The 21,403-nt window shown below is 37.3% G+C and overlaps 2 protein-coding genes across 2 annotated transcripts; one reads left to right on the top strand and one right to left on the bottom strand.

Moving 5' to 3' along the window:
- The first annotated feature begins 631 nt into the window (after positions 1–631).
- On the top strand, positions 632–14,832 carry LOC137386851 (sorting nexin-17-like). Its single transcript, XM_068073024.1, has 11 exons — positions 632–796; positions 1,369–1,443; positions 2,344–2,464; positions 4,696–4,848; positions 4,983–5,096; positions 9,049–9,139; positions 10,862–11,024; positions 11,428–11,568; positions 11,684–11,890; positions 12,839–12,994; positions 13,839–14,832. The coding sequence occupies exons 1-11, from the start codon at positions 734–736 to the stop codon at positions 13,953–13,955; spliced, it is 1,401 nt and encodes a 466-aa protein (XP_067929125.1). The 5' UTR covers positions 632–733; the 3' UTR covers positions 13,956–14,832.
- A 1,477-nt stretch (positions 14,833–16,309) lies between these two features.
- On the bottom strand, positions 16,310–21,191 carry LOC137388215 (uncharacterized). The gene is made up of 4 exons (XM_068074718.1): positions 21,022–21,191; positions 20,499–20,679; positions 19,949–20,077; positions 16,310–16,513 (listed from the first exon to the last, which is right to left on the bottom strand). Exons 1-4 carry the CDS (start codon positions 21,181–21,183, stop codon positions 16,434–16,436), a joined length of 552 nt encoding a protein of 183 aa, XP_067930819.1. The 5' UTR covers positions 21,184–21,191; the 3' UTR covers positions 16,310–16,433.
- Between the last annotated feature and the right edge of the window lie 212 nt (positions 21,192–21,403).

Genomic DNA, 21,403 nt, shown 5'->3' on the forward strand with positions numbered 1-21,403 from the left:
CGAACTCAAGTCACTATCTAGTTGTTGGTTAATGTTACTAAACAGTATGTGTAAAATTTATAATATTTCTATCAATATTTACAATAAACTAAATAGCTATGTAACCTAAAAGGAAAATTATGACATGTCATTGCATGCTCGCAAAAGAAGAATCCTTCACTTCGCAAAATAGGTTTTTTAACCGACAGGATACAGCTTTTTTACAACGAGTCTAATGAAATACAAACTTAACAGCGATTAATCGTCATAGATAGAGAGGGGTTCATTTCAATCATTTTGTCTCTAAATGTATACCGGTATATTTATTAACCATCTACAAGAAACTCGTAATACGCATTACCAAACCCGGGCTCGCACCCTACAAGCGACTTTTATTGGTGGGTTTATGTCATTGTGCATCTTAATTGGCGCAACAGCTAGCGAATAACATTTGAGAGTAGCTTTTATGACTTTATCAAACAAAAGGTTTAACCGCCGTTCATCTGTTCGTGTGAAAATGTTTAAATTTTGATTTCCGATGCTCCCTCTCACACCGCTCCTCTCTCCCGACTCACGAAACAAAAGCTTACGAGAAAAGTGCTTTGTTGTTGAAGGTGCGTTTTGCGAGCACAATCTTAGATTCAGCATTTCCTGTTTTCTTGGGACCACCCATATAATGGGAATATTGCGGGTATCTGAAGCTATGATTTCCAAAGATTTGTTAAAATAACAAGCTCAAGAGACATTATCAGCTATGCATTTTTCTATACCCGACACACAAGAATTTCAAGACCCAAATAATTCTTCGAAATTTACGGTAATTGCAGTCATGGACAGACTGACATTTCTTGCCAATCCAGCATAATGCTTCAACGGCATTTCTTCGTATTGGATGGTGAAGCAAAAGCAACTTATTTGCTTTATCATTTGCTTGCTGTATTTACATTATCATGTGTATAGTTGTATCGAACGGGTATGAATCTGTAAATTAAAGTTAGTCGGCTAATAGCACCCATATAAAACTTTGAAAACATTTTACTGGGAACTCTTATAATGTAGTTCAGATTAAATAATTAAGTTTTCTTATGATGCTTCATGATTCAACTCAACGGCTATGCAGTTCTGCTTTGGAAATAGGTATACCATAAATTCTAGCATAAAAATGACTCGGGTAAACAGAATTCTTTAGAGCAGTACGACACGAACTTATCATTTGCAAAATTGTTTACCTGTTAACGATTAATGTAGCTTAATATTTTAAGAGCTTAATATTTTAAGATTAAAGAGCTTAATATTTTTTAGTCTATACATAGTTGCACGTGATTCACACTCATTTATTAAACTGTTTGTTTTTAACACTTACAACATGTGATGCATCTTATTTTATAGGCTTTTAATATACATGTCAATGGAGTGTTTCACTGTGCTGTTAGGTTCAAGCAGCTACACAACTTTCATGAGCAGGTAAGATTGCTGAATAATTCTTATGAAGTTTGTTCACCTGCACGTACTTGTCTCATTAATATATTGTACCGTATTTGTCGATAAAAAATGTAGATTATTTGTACTAGCAGTACTATGACACAGATGCTATGCAATACATATGTGGGCCATATGTGATCATACAAAATTTGTGGACATGGTATGAGAATATTTGGAGCGATGTTTTTACTCTGATTCTACTGTGATGCTACCATCAATCATAGCTTTTAGGGTTTCCACATTTTGTAGCTTCACGCTATTAATATGATTTTTTTTCATTTGTATATCATGGTTGATAATATGGAATAGACCTGGATAGTTAATGCGTGTTTCAGTTGCTAATATTAAAAGATCTTATTAAATATTTAAATACATGTATAGGCTACTGTTGGCCCTTTTGGCAGTCTAGGCTTTCTCTGAGGCCAAATAAAATATTACACCGGGAAGATATTTTGGGACGTGTATTGCAGTTAGAATGTAGCTTACTAAATATTGAGGCGGATTTTATAATTTAAAATCTTATGCAAATGCTTTTGACTTCTGTTTAAAATAAAAAAAACATTTAGATCAGGTTGACAAAGCTTGGCAAGGTGGCTCTGATAGTCAGTATCAGGCACTACCACTTTGGTTGCTTTCCTTTGAATATTCTTTAGCTTGTCTTTAAATGTCTTTGAGGGAAAGATGTATTGTGCAGAAGATGCATATGCTACCACAGAGCGATTATTTGTTAGATAAAATGTCTTGAGTCCATTAGCATTCAGACCCGCAGGTATATGCACAAGGTTTTTTGCTGTTAAATGTTAGCTTGCTATCGATCGCAACTCCAAAAAGCTTTGTAATTTTTACTGTGGTTTGAAATATACAAAGATGTGTTTTTTCTAGCTTTCAAAAGAATTTGGTAATGATGACAAGATTCCTCCATTCCCGCCCAAGAAGCTGTTTAGTTTGAATGCGCAGGAACTTGAGGACAGAAGGTTACACCTGGAGAAATACATACAAATGAGTGAGTTTATTAGAATGCTAAAAATATATGTGTTGATTTTAAATAGCCAAACAAAAATATATGCGTACAAAAATATTTCAAAGAAAAAAGTATCGATAAACATTTATTTAGGCTGAGAAAAAGTGGTTGTGAAGCCTCATTACTGCGACTAATCAAAGCACAAGATTATGTGAAAACAACAATAATGCGCTAAACTAATGGTTCACATTATCAAAAGACTTCTTCTTGGGCATCCCACCTTCAGCCATGAACTTTAGCAATGGGCAATACAAAGAACACAGTGCCTGAAAAATTGTGATTGGAAAGATTGATGCAAATGGTTCTGTTCCAATTATTCTGGTTCGAAATCAATGAGACTAATGTAAATCGGATTCAAAAATGATTCACACATCTTAATATTTTATTTACTTTTTATTTAATATTTTATTTGCTTTTTATTTAATGTTTTATTTACATTTTATTTTTTGTTTCATTTCTTTTATATTTATTTACTGTTTTCTCTACTCCTTACGAGCGAATTACCTTAATTTCAAAGGATACTTTTTAGAATAGGCATATTTTATGCTAGGATTTGGCATATATTTTAGGTTCTGTTAAGTGATGCAGCGTGTCCAGGACATATTAAATGTGAAGCGAAGGTTTTCATATCGTCACAAGGCTATGGTTGAATCACTATATTCACACAGTAAAAATTTTTTGGAAACTGCAATTGCTATCAACTTTCTTAGTTGTTGTCCAGGAAACATATTTTTATGTAATACAATGAGTTGTATCTGCTATATCACTTTTATTTAATGTGATATCAATGTCCGTACATTGTTTCACCGTTTCTATTGCCAAAAAGCATTGTATCTCAATGAGAAAGCAGTTCAGTTCGGTGCAATTCATTTAGCTTTCGAGTGCATGATGACACAAATTGGAAAAACTGACCAGATAGCCACTTACGGTAATTATAAGTTAACAAGCAAAGATGCCAAAAGTCAGTAGTAAGGATTGCAACAGCCAGTTTTTGCCAAAAAGTGTGTGCTTTTCAGCTGGTATAGGTATGTCTAGCATGGCACTGCGGTAGCACTAATAGAGTTAATAATGAAATATGATGAGAGATTTTAACTTGTCTTGGTTTCAATATCTATAAAACTACTTGGCCCTTGTTATGATATGAAAATGCCCCAAACTTAATACGCATGGATGAAATTTAGGCCTAATTCAACTTTTTTTGCTCATCTGCATGAAACTCATAAATATTAACCCACCAAAACACTAATTCAATATTTTTAAGAACCTGCCATTAAATCCTATCTAAAACCACTACTAAATTTTAAATGTAAATTTTTGTGAAAAAGTATCAAGTTTTTTGAAGTGGCTTCCAAAACGTTTTTATATCTCGTTGTTTTTTAATGAATAACTAGTATTAGTTTTTAGTAACTAACTAGTATGTTATCTAGAGAGCAGTCGTGACCTGTGGTCTAGAATTCCTACCGGTAAATTGCAAACAACAGGTTGGGGTTCAATTCTTACACAAAAGGTCATTAATGGTGACAGAAATGACATCCTAGCTCTCTGTTGCTCTCTGTAACTGGTCATGTCTCCAGTTGTCAAGGTTCGCTTACCACTAGGTTCAGACAAGTCTGGCCAAGATCACAGAGTCATTGTTTATACAACAAGGGCTCTTAAGAAACATGCACAGCCTCTGCATGCAATAAGCTAAGCAGACACCATACTTGCTCTTAGAGGCACTTCTCAGCATGTCGTGTTAACACAGTCTTTGAGCTACTTCAACTTTCTTTTGACAATGTTTATTCATTAGCAAGCTACTGTAATTCACAGAAATTTGTCTCTATTTGTTGTGAGATTGTTAAAAAAGAGTACAATTCTTTAAGTGTATTAGGTAAAAAGGGGAAAGTTGCACGATGTTGATCGTTACAGATTTGCTCTATGCTTATGCTGTAACTTAGTCTGTGGTCATGTTAGCTCATGGTGCAATAAACAAGAGTTGGAGAACGGGCGTGGCCAATTAGATCTGATGTGCAGCTGGAGCGACCTACATGTAGATACATACTCGTATCATTCAGATTACAAGTTTATCATGCTTAAATAAAGTATCAACAAGTTTTCACCTTCTGTTTGTTCAAGGGTTCGATGGCAGTTCAGGGCATCAATGACTATCTTGTTAAAAGTCTTTATGCGGGTTTTTGTGAGTTCATTCAGAAAAAACTTTTTCGCATTTGCAGTCAGTCAAGACCATAAAATACAGAATCATCAGATATTCACTGGCTTCTTCCTTAACGCTCAACACGAGACTCAATCAGCCCCAGGAGAGGAGGTTTCTCTTGATGTATTTCTCATGAATGGACACAAGATAACTGTAAAAATCACATCCACAGGTATGTTGCTAGCCGAACCAAGCTTCCTCTAGTCTTCAGCTTCTTGAAGAATCTTTTCTCAGAAATTCTCTGCTTTAACTCAGTAAGGTTTTACTGCTTTCTTCAGCTTTCTGCATGTTCAGTTATTATTGCAGATCAAACTGATCTGGTCCATGAAGCCGTCTGCTCATCCATTTCGCTGAATGATGATTTTGTGTACTACTTCGGCCTCTATCTCATCAAGAAGGAATCAACGGGGGACAATTCTAGTATGTCACCTTATTTTTATTTGACATCTTTTGCGTTCCATCTTTAGTCACTGTTATGTATATATGCACTTAAGCACAGATGAGTAAAATATCACTGTGTTTCCATGCTTTGAATTTGTCTCGACTTACCCACTGCCGACGAATTCACATCCTACGATTCAAAGTTGCACTATATAGACCTTTGCTAGATTCGTAATGTATCCCTTAGAATAAAACTTGTTACAGTTAACTCACTTTTTGATCACGGTCGCAGTGAATGCCTGTGCACAAGTTTATCAGAACAAAATAGCGTTGAATGTGTTTGGCTTTTACCTTTTCTATGATTTGGAGTGGAAGCAACTCCAAACCCATTCGAAGCATGGAAATGCAGAGTATGTAAAAAGGCTTTCATCATTCGTGTTAACCAATGCGGGAAACCCTCAGCTTGAGTTTCTTGCTAAAAACATGAAGGTTCAGCACTCACCTCTATATCTCAGTTGTTCTTAACAGCGCACACAACTGTTTTGTCATTTTTGGTAATTGTCTGACCTTAGCGCAGTTATTATACCTACCACCGCTTGTATTACTGTTACTTTTACAAGCCAGCATCATTCCATCTTTGATGACAGTTTTCCATCTTTGTTGTTATCAAGTAAAGTTGTCTATTGTTATTATACGAAGTCGTACCAACTGTTTATGAATCAGTCTGCAACGTTGGAATTTGTAAGACACATTAAGAAGGAATGAAAATCTAACAAAACAAAAGCTCTTCCCTATTACATGTAACAATGGAGAGCTTTTGTTCTGTTGCGTCTTGCCAAGCAAGTTATGGGAAAAGAATCTTCCTCTGCGAATGTATTGTATTACGTACCATTGTCTATTGCCTTCAAGAATCTCTTCAGTGCAAGTGGTTCCCCACCATCTTAAAAGTTGCTGTCATGCTTGAAGAGGGGCGATTCTTGGTGCAATTCTTTGCAAAGTGCAGCAATAATAACATGGTTACCTACTAGTATTACATTTGTTGGTTTGGTTTTTAACAAAAAAAGCTTTCTATGGACAGCTTTGCAGTCAGATCGTCAGTGCGATTTGACACTGGAGCTTGCAGGGAGTAGTGGCTGTGAGTCAGTAGCCACATTGTCTCACTGGTCAGGATAATTTAATTTCCAAATCAATAAGCGGCTAGAAATGTCTTGATGACCAGCTTAGAGTTACCTCTTTGGACTCTGGCTCTCTCAAAATTTGTTCTGGCATTTGCAGTTTGCTAATTGCAGTACTGTCAGATGATGAGCAGCTTGCTAGTTGCAGTACTATCAGATGATGAACAGTTTGCTAGTTGCAGTACTGTCAGATGATGAACAGTTTGCTAGTTGCAGTACTGTCAAATGATGAACAGTTTGCTAGTTGCAGTACTGTCAGATGATGAGCAGTTTGCTAGTTGCAGTACTGTCAGATGATAAACAGTTTGCTAGTTGCAGTACTATCAGATGATGAACAGTTTGCTAGTTGTAGTACTGTCAGATGATGAACAGTTTGCTAGTTGCAGTACTGTCAGATGATGAGCAGTTTGCTAGTTGCAGTACTGTCAGATGATGAACAGTTTGCTAGTTGTAATACTATCAGATGATGAACAGTTTGCTAGTTGCAGTACTGTCAGATGGTGAGCAGTTTGCTAGTTGCAGTACTGTCAGATGATGAGCAGTTTGCTAGTTGTAGTACTGTCAGATGATGAACAGTTTGCTAGTTGCAGTACTGTCAGATGATGAACAGTTTGCTAGTTGCAGTACTGTCAGATGATGAACAGTTTGCTAGTTGCAGTACTGTCAGATGATGAACAGTTTGCTAGTTGCAGTACTGTCAGATGATGAACAGTTTGCTAGTTGCAGTACTGTCAGATGATGAACAGTTTGCTAGTTGTAATACTATCAGATGATGAACAGTTTGCTAGTTGCAGTACTGTCAGATGGTGAGCAGTTTGCTAGTTGCAGTACTGTCAGATGATGAGCAGTTTGCTAGTTGTAGTACTGTCAGATGATGAACAGTTTGCTAGTTGCAGTACTGTCAGATGATGAACAGTTTGCTAGTTGCAGTACTGTCAGATGATGAACAGTTTGCTAGTTGCAGTACTGTCAGATGATGAACAGTTTGCTAGTTGCAGTACTGTCAGATGATGAACAGTTTGCTAGTTGTAGTACTGTCAGATGATGAACAGTTTGCTAGTTGCAGTACTGTCAGATGATGAACAGTTTGCTAGTTGCAGTACTATCAGATGATGAACAGTTTGCTAGTTGCAGTACTGTCAGATGATGAACAGTTTGCTAGTTGCAGTACTGTCAGATGATGAACAGCTTGCTAGTTGTAGTACTGTCAAATGATGAACAGTTTGCTAGTTGTAGTACTATCAGATGATGAACAGTTTGCTAGTTGCAGTACTATCAGATGATGAACAGTTTGCTAGTTGCAGTACTATCAGCTGAGGAACAGTTTGCTAGTTGCAGTACTGTCAGATGATGAACAGTTTGCTAGTTGCAGTACTGTCAGATGATGAACAGTTTGCTAGTTGCAGTACTATCAGATGATGAACAGTTTGCTAGTTGCAGTACTATCAGATGATGAACAGTTTGCTAGTTGCAGTACTGTCAGATGATGAACAGTTTGCTAGTTGCAGTACTGTCAGATGATGAACAGTTTGCTAGTTGCAGTACTGTCAGATGATGAACAGTTTGCTAGTTGTAGTACTGTCAGATGATGAACAGTTTGCTAGTTGCAGTACTGTCAGATGATGAACAGTTTGCTAGTTGCAGTACTATCAGATGATGAACAGTTTGCTAGTTGCAATACTGTCAGATGATGAACAGTTTGCTAGTTGCAGTACTGTCAGATGATGAACAGCTTGCTAGTTGTAGTACTGTCAAATGATGAACAGTTTGCTAGTTGTAGTACTATCAGATGATGAACAGTTTGCTAGTTGCAGTACTATCAGATGATGAACAGTTTGCTAGTTGCAGTACTATCAGCTGAGGAACAGTTTGCTAGTTGCAGTACTGTCAGATGATGAACAGTTTGCTAGTTGCAGTACTATCAGATGATGAACAGTTTGCTAGTTGTAGTACTGTCAGATGATGAACAGTTTGCTAGTTGCAGTACTATCAGATGATGAACAGTTTGCTAGTTGCAGTACTATCAGATGATGAACAGTTTGCTAGTTGCAGTACTGTCAGATGATGAACAGTTTGCTAGTTGCAGTACTGTCAGATGATGAACAGTTTGCTAGTTGCAGTACTGTCAGATGATGAACAGTTTGCTAGTTGTAGTACTGTCAGATGATGAACAGTTTGCTAGTTGCAGTACTGTCAGATGATGAACAGTTTGCTAGTTGCAGTACTATCAGATGATGAACAGTTTGCTAGTCGCAGTACTGTCAGATGATGAACAGTTTGCTAGTTGCAGTACTGTCAGATGATGAACAGCTTGCTAGTTGTAGTACTGTCAAATGATGAACAGTTTGCTAGTTGTAGTACTATCAGATGATGAACAGTTTGCTAGTTGCAATACTGTCAGATGATGAACAGTTTGCTAGTTGTAGTACTATCAGATGATGAACAGTTTGCTAGTTGCAGTACTATCAGATGATGAACAGTTTGCTAGTTGCAGTACTGTCAGATGATGAACAGTTTGCTAGTTGCAGTACTGTCAGGTGATGAACAGTTTGCTAGTTGCAGTACTATCAGATGATGAACAGTTTGCTAGTTGCAGTACTGTCAGATGATGAACAGTTTGCTAGTTGCAGTACTGTCAGATGATGAACAGTTTGCTAGTTGCAGTACTGTCAGATGATGAACAGTTTGCTAGTTGCACTACTGTCAGATGGTGAGCAGTTTGCTAGTTGCAGTACTATCAGATGATGAGCAGTTTGGTAGTTGCAGTACAACACATTTATAATCAGTTATGAGCTCGTAATGTTGTTTTCTTGCAGTTGTGAGAAAGTTGCAAGATTTTGAGTCGCCCTACCTTTCTCTCAAGGCAGCTAATCAGTCAGGAGTACATCGTCTGGTGCTCAGAAAATCGTAAGTCTCTCATCCATTTGCTGTTTAAGTTATTTATTCAGACTATCAAAACCGACCATTGTCACACTATAATACCATTATTCTACCATTACTAATTATTAATACCATTAATAGTTCTATGTAATCACTATAAATTTATATTTTCACAACCAACATCTGCGGTTCGCCATAGTGGGGCAGAACCGTGCTACGGTAAGCTCAGCCTACCAGAGAAGGCTTATATTATAAAATCATACAAAGCATCAAAGATACAGATGCAAGACAATCCATCTCCGTTTATTACTAACATTTGTTCATTGGAAGAGCCTGTTGCCTTCATACTCAGGGAAACATAGCAATTCTTTCAAGAGCCAACGACGAACATGTAATGTCACTCTCGTCTGTTTCTTATTACTAACATTAATGATGCATATATTCACGCATGATATATTTTCATTTGTAAACTCTTGTATGGCTAATCACAAATTGTTATCATTTTTTGTATTTGGCTTGAAAATAATTCAGTTGTTTGCTTTGCAGTCAGTAGTAGTTGTAGTAGTGGATGGTTTCTTCAAGGTTTTATAAAGCTTAAAATTCTAAGTTATTTATGAAGCAACCATATGACTTAACTTCACTATAAGTTGTTAGTGTTGTTAATGCTAGTACATTGGTAGTTCTGTGGGCAGTGAGAAATCATCGGGTGCAATACTTATGTACACAATTATTCTGTGATATGCAAGGTGGTCCAATGGCGCAGGTGGGAGTATGCTTGTCTGTAAAACTCGAGTATCTGAGTTCAGTTCTGATATAATGCTGATATTTCCTTCTAATGCTTTAAGCGTAGTTACAGACAGGCGGACAGACACGGTCCTTGTTATAGTAAGGCTAATAAATGCCCGTGCAAATGGGTAATAAAAAACAGCTTATAAACAGAGGCAGGTAAAATGTAGTTGCCATTGGCCAAGTTGACTAATTAGCCAATGGCAAACTTAACAAATTAGCTGATTTTGGTAACTAAAGCTTGCAACTTCAGCTGGTAAGCTAGTAATGTTACTATAATTACTATAATAAAAGTCGCAAAGCCAACTGTAATTGTTACGTGCTCACATTTTCGCAAGCACTTCAAACGTGCGTATTTTAATTGATGTAATGAATATGATCACAATTATTACTTTGTATAGCATTGTAGCAGCTTGGCCTAGTGGATATAATGTTTGCCTGCAAAACTGTAGGTTCCGAGTTCAAATCCAGGATTTTTCACTCCTAAAACTTTATCCCTATAACTAGACACCATTGGCAAACACTGAAATTTATATAGATTTGAAATTGTGTGCTTTGGCAAATTTTATCTCGTTTTCAGAATACTGCCTTAGCCACAGTTGGCTTTTATCAATTTTTAAATAGTTGTAAATTTGTTTATACAAAATATTATTGTATGGCTTAATGGCATATCGTCTTCACAATAAAGTGTCATGTCCTGCAACTTGTACTTGCAACTGCAACTTGATTCTTTCAAATACATTTATGTAGGAATATCCTATCATCTGTTAATAGCAAAAAACCGACCATTTCTTAGCTTTTCGCAATCTGTTTTCACCACGGAACCATCTGAGCATAGCTTGTATACTTTTTTCCATACTTCAGTCTCCATGTCGGGTGAGTAAAGTATCTCATGTGACATAAATGGATAGAACTGGAAAGCAGTGGTATAGCAAAATTTCAAACATTTTACATTCTGTTTAGATTTTGGGACACGAGTATGGACGAGGATCTCATAGAGGATAGGGTGGCCATGAACCTGCTCTATGTGCAAGCTACAAGTGACATCGACAGGGGCTGGGTAGTTGCTGACAAGGAGCAGCATAAGAGATTGGCAGCTCTACAGCAAAAGAACTCAAAGAAAGAGGTGCATCACTTACTTCAATACTGGCTACCAGTAGAAATAGCACTGTGTAGGAACATTTGCTTGTTTAACAAACTATGTGTCGGTCACCTGATCTACTTACCGAAGTTAATAATTATGGGCTAACATTGATATTACACCTAACATATTGAATATATCTACAAAAGAAATGTTGATAGAAGAACAGTAGTTGCAGAAATTGATATGCCGAGAGTAAACAACTCCATACAGGTTTCTGGAATTTGGCCAGTTTCATTCGCATTACCAGCCCAAAGATTTAAGCAGTTTATTTGACAGTGTATAACAGTCTATAGGCATTCGTGTCAGTAAGAATTCTATTGCTAGTAGTATTGGTGTCTTGCAGACTGTTCAACCCCCTTAAGAGTAGAATATTTATTACTTGCAGTACCTGAGGCTGGCGCGTACACTGAAGTTCTATGGACACTTACAGTTTCAGCCTTGTGTATCGGACTATCCAGCAGTTGATACGAGTATTCGTGTTCACGCTGGGCATAAACAACTCACTTTTCACATCTTAGACGGACCGGTCAGTATCCTTAGTACTATTATTCCCCATTATTCCTTTGTCACACTCTTTGGTATGACGGTGGCGGCCATGTTCAAGTATGACTGCTACATCTGTCAAGTTACTCCTTTTGTAGAATAAGAGCAAGGAAGGAATATTCTTGGTGACGAGGATGCGCTGTTGGAGAATAACATCACTGCCTTTAGACAGCACGGCTGGTGCTGGCAGCTCCAGTAGCGGGAGGCGCATGGAATTGGCCATAGAATATCTACTTTCTAAGGATAACCTCAAGTGGATAACGCTACAGACGAATCAGGCGATTCTCATAAGCATGTGCTTGCAGGTGTCTTCCTCACTTTCCTTATTTATTGACATTCAGTGTTTATATTCTTCTGATGAATATTCAGTCTTAGCAAAGTTTGTATAGATTTGTACAACCAGCTAAAATCACACTTGTCTGTAACTATACGAGTAGGCGAAGTGTCTATGGCATACATCAGCAATTCTGTCAGAAATAGCACCTACTACATTAGGTGCACGTACTGTAGTAGGCGCTATTTAACTATTCAGTATTTCACACTCCTGTTTCCGAGCTGCGGTTAATCCGCGTTAATCCGGTTAATCTGCAAGATGAAAACAGCAAAAAACTCATAGGTCAAGGTCAAGCAGGTTTTGTTGCTCCGACATTGTCGAATGTTTCATGCTTGCTTAAAATAAAAATGGCACTTGCAAATGGTGCGCAAGAAAATGTTCGATTGTTCTATTTCGATTTGAGCAAAATAGGAATGCGTCGCTATGACCACTGGCGTAGAAGTCCTCATATTTTTTAACAAAGTACCCGGGTTGATCCGCAACATGCGAATGTCCAATGAAACGCTTATCGCAAGGTAACTCAACGTGCACACAATTCCAAATGCGCATCATCCGCTCGATGGAAGCGTAGTGATGCGCGGCTGTTACAGCGGCAGACGCTCTGGTTTATCCTTATCACAATGTTGTTTTAAGGTCAGTGACCAGCAATGCTGCCTTTGTGATCAGTCTAGCATAGCAACAGCATGCGCTGACTGCACTTCCTCTAATTTAGGACAGAGTGTGTATTTAGCATCACAGCAGACTATCGTGCGCGTGATGCCCAGGTCATTTCATACAAGTGTTTTCTCAGGTTATGTAAAACAGGCTACATATTCAATGGCTATAAAATGAAGCTCTATAAATAGGCATGTGTAACCCGGTAACAAGTGAGTCTCCTCATACATGTATCATTAAACAAAGGCTTGTCTGTAATGTCCAGGCTATGGTTGATGAACTGATGATGAAGAAGTCAGGTCGGCGTATGCGACGACCCCAAGATAGAGAAAAGTCAGGTTTAGGGGCCACGTTTATGAAAAGGGATGGGACAGTTCTTGGGGAGCCCGAACAGGAGGATAGCGTAGCGAAGCGAATATCGGTAGGCGTTACCTGTTTATTGAGATATAATTTCTGCCATTAGCTAACTGGTTGTTGGTCCAGAGCCATAGCTGTTGAACAGCACACCAATTCTATCACTGCAAGACTTGACTGAAATATTCTTAAATTTTTACTAATATTTGGCTTGTATATTGTTATTTTCCTAGACTGGTTATAAATAATTTCATCAAACTTGAATGAATACATAAGTCAACAGACTTTGACTGTTCTATGTTCAACGTTATAGAGCTCTTCTAAATCAGGGCTGCTTGAGGGCGTTACTAGGATGATAGCTGGAGGGTCAGCAGTATCTATTCGTGTTGCTCTGTAAGACAAGGAAGTACTTCTGGAAGTACCTCCATGTTCTTTTGCATTTTAAACTTGTCTATCCAAACCCTTATCACCATTGTTGAAGAAATATTTGACACTTTCTGAGATAGGTTGGCATGTCGGTTTAAATAAGCTGTGAACTGCTCGATCGGTGCTATTTCAAACTGCCCTATCTGTGTCATTTTGTGCAATCTTTAAAGGAACTTCGTGCACTATAGAAAGCACCGCTTGACCAGCATTCAATTTGTTTTCTGATCTGAAGCATATGAACAAAAAAGCAAACATAACTTCGACTTGATTTTGTACTGAAGTTTTATTTTTATTTATTTTTAACTTTTCTTGCCATCTGCATCTTTGGTCTATAATTCTTATCTTACTGTTTCACGATCAGAATATCTCTTTATATTCTGGCCAGAAAATGCTGATATGAACAGATCTCAGTTTTTTTTATATTAAAAGCGTGCACTGTTATATCAGCAATGCGGTAGGCCTATATTGTTTATTAATGCCTTTAGGACAAACTCTCCTCTCTCAACCTCATGGGGAAGGCACCACCCGCACATTCATCTTCACACAACGGCGAGTCTTCTTCTAATTCAGCTTTCGGAGGTATTGGAGACGATGACTTGTAAACAAGCAAGGCTGTTACCGGATGTCGGGGGTGTTGGCTTATAAGGAACCAAGGCTATTACAGGATGTTGAGGGTGTTGGCGCTTAAGGAAGCGAGGTTATTAAGCTATCATGACTCGTAAGCAGGAAAAAAACTTATTTTTTTTACTTATTTTTTTAAATGACTGTTCAGTTGATCCTGATTGGTCCTTAATCTTTGATGGCACATCCATCTTATCGTCATGATGTCATATCCATCTTATCGTCATGAGAACAATGAAGTCATAATTTCAAAAATTATTTTATATTTCCGATGTGGACTCCTTTGGCTTTAGTGTACTTGTATTCTAATCGATGGCTTGATTTAAGGAGTAATGGACTCCTTGGAATGCTCATCAACATTGGATGTGTTACTTTGTCAAAATGAGTATTTTGTTATTCAGCGAGGAATAGCTTTTTTTCTATACGAGTCAATACTCTATAGTGATGTTTCCATTCAGTGACATAATATACAAGCCTCTCTTATATATTACATCACATATCCATGTCTGCGGATGCGTCTCTTTAAATTTAGCTGTTATTCTTCTGCTCAATTTCAACTTCTGTTGCTTGAAAAAACAGGTAACCTGTTACTAGTGACTTATATGTATACAGGCAGCTGGTTGTTAGTGAACCGTATGTTGCAGTTACCTGGTGTTGATCTTGTTTCTTCTTTTTGAGCTTATTACTGACTTTGGCTACACACATGATTAGCTTATTCTAGCTGGTGTCTTTAGATGTTACGAGTGGAAACAATTTTTGTGCATAGTTGATGTTGACTGATTATTCCTTGCTAACATTGTTTTATCAGGTTGGTCGTAGCAATCGGCACCCTGCAAAAATATACTTATAGGGCCTATATACACATTGAAGGTGTTACTTGCACTGCGTGTAGAGTCTGTATGTATTAAAGTCAAATATATATTTTAAGTAAATTTTGAGAGGTTAGTTAATGCTAGCTATATGCATGGTGGGTTAGTCTGACAGTTATGTAAATTACCTTTATGTGAATTACCCTTCATCACCATAATTTCTGGGCATACAAATAGACGATCAATCATTTACGGTTCTCCAAGCCATGACAATTTTATTATCCCCATAACTGGACTGTCAACTCCTGCTCTAATTCAGCTCAGGTAGGTATAAGACAAAAAGGCCTATCACTATTTTACCAGAATCGTATATTGTTCATCATGTCTTATGCTGCTCCAAGCTGGTAACCCTTTGCATCAAAAACTGAGAAAGAAAAATTAGAACGTTTTCAAAAAATTAGGTATTACTTATTAGGTTTTCAAAAAATTAGGGTTACGCTGCCTGATATGTTCAGTTATGACCAGCATCTAAATGCCCTTAATGCGGAGGAGCTAAATGTGTTTTTAGATATTTGATGTTTAAAATACTCAAATCGTATCTCCAATTTGCCTGACCATCCATTTCCTTCCTACTTGCCCAAAAAAACTACTACATCTTATACCAGACACCAACCACATGTTAATCCACATGTTAATCCACATGTTAATCCACATGTTAATCCACATGATAGAACAACGTTGTGCAAAAACAGCTTTTTCTTTCAATACACATAATTCACTTCACTGTTTTTTGTCTCATGGTCTAATTTGGTCTAAACTGCATTGTCTGGTGTAAATAAAGTTGATAGGCTATATACCAAGAATACGAGTAGGCTACAGTTTAATTCCTGTGACAATTTTATAATTAAAGAAATGGTTGCTAACATTCACAAATTGTTAAAACTAATTAGCAGTAGCCTCGGCCTATTAATTAAAAAATGCAATTCTTTGAGTTGTGAGGAATATGAATAGAGTTTTGTAGGAAACAACTCCACAATACTCAAGTCGTAGTGTTTCATAGCGCAAGTAGTCATGATGGACAGTATTGATGAGTTTAGTGTTTATCTGCTTAACCTTTCAAGCAGCAAATGCTTAAAACTGGCTGGATAGAAAAAAATTTTTTTATTGTCTCCAATGCATTTTTTTGTCCATACAATTGTCAACCATGTTAAATTATAGCAGTTGTGTCTGAAAGATATGAACCTAGCACGAGATAGAAGTATGACTATGAACTATGTAATCTGCTCTGGGAAGAAGCATATGTGGCTGACCATGAACATTATCTCTTTGTTTTGACACCCTATCATCTAGGAAATGGCGTTTTACCAGCTGATTTGGTTTTTGACATTGTCTACTGTGGTGTCAACTGGAGGTCATTCAGAAAACGCTTCTAATTTATGATTTTTCCTACCTATAATTCCATGTTCAGCATTTTAAAATTTTTGTATTGCTTACATTGAGAAGGTAGGGAAGTGTACAGCAGTATTGCGTGCAATAATAGCCTGTCAAGGTATGACGGAGCAGCTACAAGAGAAAATGGAAGTTTGCGTCATTGCATCAGCTGTATATTCACAGAGACTCAATGATAAGGTGCATCACATCGGAAATAACTCAACACTGAACATTTGTCGACTGCTTTTTAGATCCTACAATCACCTCACCATCCTCTGGTGTCACGCAGAAACAAGCTCCTGCAAGCAGACAAACAAAAATCGTTCAATCGCTCATTCAAATCGCTAAACAAAGAGGATACTTTTGCTACACGCTATGTAGTCTACAGGACCAGGGATGACTGGCTGGTTTACTAGTTGGCATAACTAGGTTGAAGGACACAAATGAAACTTACTATTTTAAGATATTTAGTACCTGAAGCAATAATCTCCTGAGAGATGGCTAGCCAATTTCTATATAGGTAGCCTATACTCACTCTATTATGAAATTATGTTAAAGCGCTTGAAATTTGACCCTTGGACATTACAGAAATATCAACAAAGGTCAAAAGTCACTCCTTGATGAGCCTCGGACTGAGCAACAAGCGTTGCTAACTTGATGAGTTGAGATTTCTAAATATAACCTTGTTCAATGAGTCTATTCAGCGAAGAAATGGTGTAAAAAAATGACTCCCCTAGTCATGTGTCAGTGAGAGATTAGTTTACCACACTATGGACGATTAACAGATACAATTTTTTTTAATCATTCTTTCATCAAAACGAATAAAAAAGAAATCTGACACTGACTTGCAACCAATTTCAAGCATAAGTATAGCCCAGATACTAACTGCAAGTTAGCTTAAGTGCAAGTTAAGGGTGTGTTTGTGGCCCTCCCGCCTTGAGTGCATTAGAGCTTTGATACCGCAATGACGATTGTATGTCTAGGCCACCACTCGGTTGTTCAAGTCAACCTGATGGCTCTCCACAAGTTTTGCCTCCTTCTAAAACGGTTTCCATATTAATCACCGGCTTTGCGGGTTGTTTTCAATGACATAGTGCAATCAATGCATTTTCATATTGCCATAACGCCGAGTTTGCATGAATTTCTGCAAAGGACTTTTTAAAGATATACATTGGATTTCAACAATCAATGGTTCCTATGACGCTCACTCCAACTGTTTAACGCCACCCAATTCGAATGACGTGGTGCATGTCTCAAAAGATGACAGATATTACAGCTAGCGGAATTGCTTGTACATGCTTATAGCTGCCAGTCATTACGCAATGAAACGGGTCACATGGACCTAGTGTATGAAGGCATAATGTTCCTTTTAACACTTGAAATGGAAGTATCAAAAATGTGTCAATATTTTGGATTTAAAGGTTTTCCTATTAATACTAGGGACTATCTATGAAATTATGCAAGACAATATTTGTGTACCGGATACATGCTTACATAAGGCTACACGCATAATTAAGTTTGGCAAAGAAAGTCATTAAAACGATGATGATAAGATTTTGATAATGTACGAAAGCTTTAATGGGCACTTTATTTACACTATAGAGACCTTGTGGGAAACTTGTAGGTTATTGTCCTATTGTATTCTACTAGTGGATCCTTGTTGCTTGTACTATACAAGCCTAAGTGACATAACAGCATATTTTATGACCTCTGCCCTCCCACATTCACACCAAATCTTGATACAAAACCATGATGAGATACCACAATACCATGATACAACCATGAATGAAAAACAAAGGTGATTTTAATAGTACTAATAATACTAAAGTATTTTAGAGACTTTCTCAAACTTTTGTCAGCTAGCAATAATGTGCACAACATTTAAGCAGTTAAGAAGACAGAATTGAATTACATTCAGTATAATATATAATTATATTGAATATAATATATAGGCCTATTATATTATATAATTCAATATAATTCTCTCTTCTGCTCAATTTGTACATAAATTTGTCCCAACTTAGCGAATTTATCGATTAACTTTTTCATAGATCTAATGTTAGTATTTTTATCTTTTCCATTGATGAATAAGGATGATGACAACTGCAAATAGCCTGCATGACATATGTCTATGTCCTTCAACAAACAGTTATTGATATCCATTATACTGTACAATAGATAGATTGTTTTCTCATCTCAATTTAATTAGACCCCTATACTAAAAGCTCAACTTCAAACCAACCATCTAGGAGCTTGAATCTCAAAAATTCAGCAATTCTACGGAGAGCATTTTTTCAACCCGCTGTCCACCACCGAAGGTGTTTGTGTAAATACTTCGGCCAAAAATTTTGGGTTCACTAAAGACACGGAGCTTGTATTTGACTGAAACTTATACTTTGTTTGCTCTAAGACCTTGATCAAGAAAATTTATGCTCTACTATATATTGGAGCATTAGCCATGTCATGAATAATTGCTGAGTGCCACAACTCTCTACTAGTGTAAGACGCTAGCAATCTTACCTGTTCCATTGGCATTGGAAATAATAGTGTAGACTAACAAGTAGATCAAACTACTAGAAAGAGAACATCTATAAAGCAACATACATAATATTTCTAGTTTGTTTCGTTTTCTAGACTTTGGTCCTATACAAGTCCAGAATGTGCAACACTACCTCTGACTTTTTATAGGCATGTAAAAATAATTGAGATCTGTTAGTGTACTATAAAGCATTCTAGCACCGTTATAGCTTCTATAGATATGGAATAGGCAATTTTGTTGACTTACTAGAAAGGATATTATAATGCATTGGATATATTAAAATGAGCTTGATCAAAATCTTGCTCTACAAACTGCATTGTTTAGAGTAAAACTTCTAAAACGATTTAATTTAATTATCATAAGTGCACTTTAGCCTAAAATCCAGATTGACCAATTTGAGATGAGTGTATATTAAAAGATTCACAGATATTGCCACTTTATATTCCTACTAACCTACATAAAGTTAACAAACACAAGCTACATACTAACAGTAGAATGCTACTATTAGCCTAAACAGCTACCTTATTTATACACATACCTTATAAAAACTTATGTATCAACAATAGTAGCGCGGCCTTTTCAAGTCTCACTCAGAATAGAACTTGTCAAATAACAATTTAACTCAAATATCAAATGCTTTTAGCCTAAATCCAGGCTGACAGATTTAAAATGAAAATCTGTGTATTTTAGAGAATTGACGAGTACTGAAGCAAAGGCTGTAGCAACAAGTATAATGAAGAATCATAACTTTAGGTATAACAGTGCTACTGTAAACCCAAAGGTAACTTTATCTAGCTAAAAGTGCTTCCTAGGCGTACCAGAGTTGTAGGATTGTCATTAGCTGCTACAGGCTGGAGTAACATGAGACTAAAATAATTAATGTAATCGCAGAGCTGTGTCATGGTTCAACAGGTTCAATCATTGACAATTGTCAAATAAATTAACTTTAATGAGTGTTCACAGTCCTCGGGTGGAATATTTTGATGTTTTGATAGAGTAAGCTCATATGAAAAGAGTAGCGGTTTAAATAAGCTGTGTCAAGATCGGCCCTATCACTTTGGTGTCAGAAGTAAGCACAGGCCAGCCACTAATGCCACAAAGAACACAACTATCTCTCCTATTATGAATCACAAGGGTAGTTGAGCTCATAAGGCAGGACGTGACCTCATAGGAACTGTTGCCCAACATATAGTACCTGTGTTATCACACTGCTTTGGCTGAAATCTTCCATCGGTAAAGCACTTGGGTGTCCACTGGCCCTTCCATATGGCAAAGGAAATCATTCGAAGCATTCTCGTCTGTTCACACTGGGTGTAAGCTCTTCCTACACAACCAAATCGATCTAAAGTTTGGGTCTGAATCTTCAGCCTCTAGAATGAAACCATTTTTAATTTAACACTAGTTAAATTAAAAATGGTTTTTAATCTTAATTTTTAATTAAAAATGGTCTTGTAGTTTAACACTCAGATATAGCTGATTCGTATGGATAATGTCTCTAAATTTATTTTAAATTTTACTTAGTATGGTAAAAAATCCATTAGCGTTTGAGCTCTAGTAATGGCAGAAGTGATATGAACATAAGCACATTTCCTCATATAGTTTACTGAAGGCAGTTAATGTAATTTTGGTTAAACTCATCTTGGACTGTCAGAGTTAATTCTGTCATAATAGAAATATCAGGCATAATGACTTCGCAATGTTTTTTGCTCCACCACTCCTCTTTAATTCCGGCGAAAATTACTCACGAGTGGTGGGGACGACCTTTGGCCGGCAGACACCTTTGCTGCTAAGGAGAGGCATGAAGCTTAGATCGCTGTCTGACTGGGCTTTCACACACTCATAACCATCGCTGCATCGAGGACTCCGGCTCACCCCTAGTAGAGCTAATGCTGGCTTTACAGGAAGTTCACACGCCTCTCCATCTACCTGTTCAGAACAATCAGGAACTTTTGTGTTGAAACATAACTAAATTATGAAATGTCTCGGCAATCAATATTAACCGTGCACAGTGTTGTCTAGAGGCAGTGTACAATTACAATGAAGCTCGTAAAAAGTGCTAAACAATGTTTTGGCAATTATAGAAAGCTATAAACTGTCAGATGCTAATATTGATGGCTAGCCAAGCCCTTTCAGGAAGGATCCCATCACTGCAGCGGCAGCGCTAACAGATCATACCTTATACAGAAAGACTGACTGAGCCTAATGAGTTTGCACTAGAATTGGCAAGACATTGATTATACATGCACACAAAGAGCTAAGCGTTGTTACCCCAGCGCAGACGTCTGTGCAGCCGCAGAAACCACCACCTTTGATCACTTCTCCTTGACAGTTCAATTCTGGCTGTTCAACATTTTCGCAGAGCATAGGAGTGCAGACGATGGCATGAGAGCCTGCTGCGAATAGTAGAACTAGGAGAGATTGAGTGAGCATATTGTCGGTTGGACTTCTCATGAAGTTATGAAGTTTTAATGAACTAGTTTGTTGCAGGTGTTTTGATTCCCACAGCATTGACAGAAATATGGTAAAGTGTGTCACGTGATAGCCCGATGGTGAAAGACTGTTAGGGTATGTCACTCAATAGCTCTATGGTGAAAGATTGGCGGGAGGGGGGTATGTTACTCGATAGCTCTATGGTAAATTATTGATTGGA

This window comes from Watersipora subatra, chromosome 2, assembly GCF_963576615.1.
Source record: "Watersipora subatra chromosome 2, tzWatSuba1.1, whole genome shotgun sequence".
Classification (NCBI taxonomy): domain Eukaryota; kingdom Metazoa; phylum Bryozoa; class Gymnolaemata; order Cheilostomatida; family Watersiporidae; genus Watersipora; species Watersipora subatra.

Excerpts from the sequence above, each read along its gene's own strand:
- LOC137386851 (XM_068073024.1), top strand. The coding sequence starts at position 734 with ATGCATTTTTCTATACCCGACACACAAGAATTTCAAGACCCAAATAAT. Across the intron at positions 9,140-10,861 it reads CGTCTGGTGCTCAGAAAATC|ATTTTGGGACACGAGTATGG; the intron begins GTAAGTCTCTCA and ends CATTCTGTTTAG. Across the intron at positions 11,569-11,683 it reads TTCACATCTTAGACGGACCG|AATAAGAGCAAGGAAGGAAT; the intron begins GTCAGTATCCTT and ends CTCCTTTTGTAG.
- LOC137388215 (XM_068074718.1), bottom strand. The coding sequence starts at position 21,183 with ATGCTCACTCAATCTCTCCTAGTTCTACTATTCGCAGCAGGCTCTCAT. Across the intron at positions 20,078-20,498 it reads AAAGGTCGTCCCCACCACTC|GAAGAGCTTACACCCAGTGT; the intron begins GTGAGTAATTTT and ends TTGGTTGTGTAG. Across the intron at positions 16,514-19,948 it reads AAAGCAGTGTGATAACACAG|GAGCTTGTTTCTGCGTGACA; the intron begins GTACTATATGTT and ends GTCTGCTTGCAG.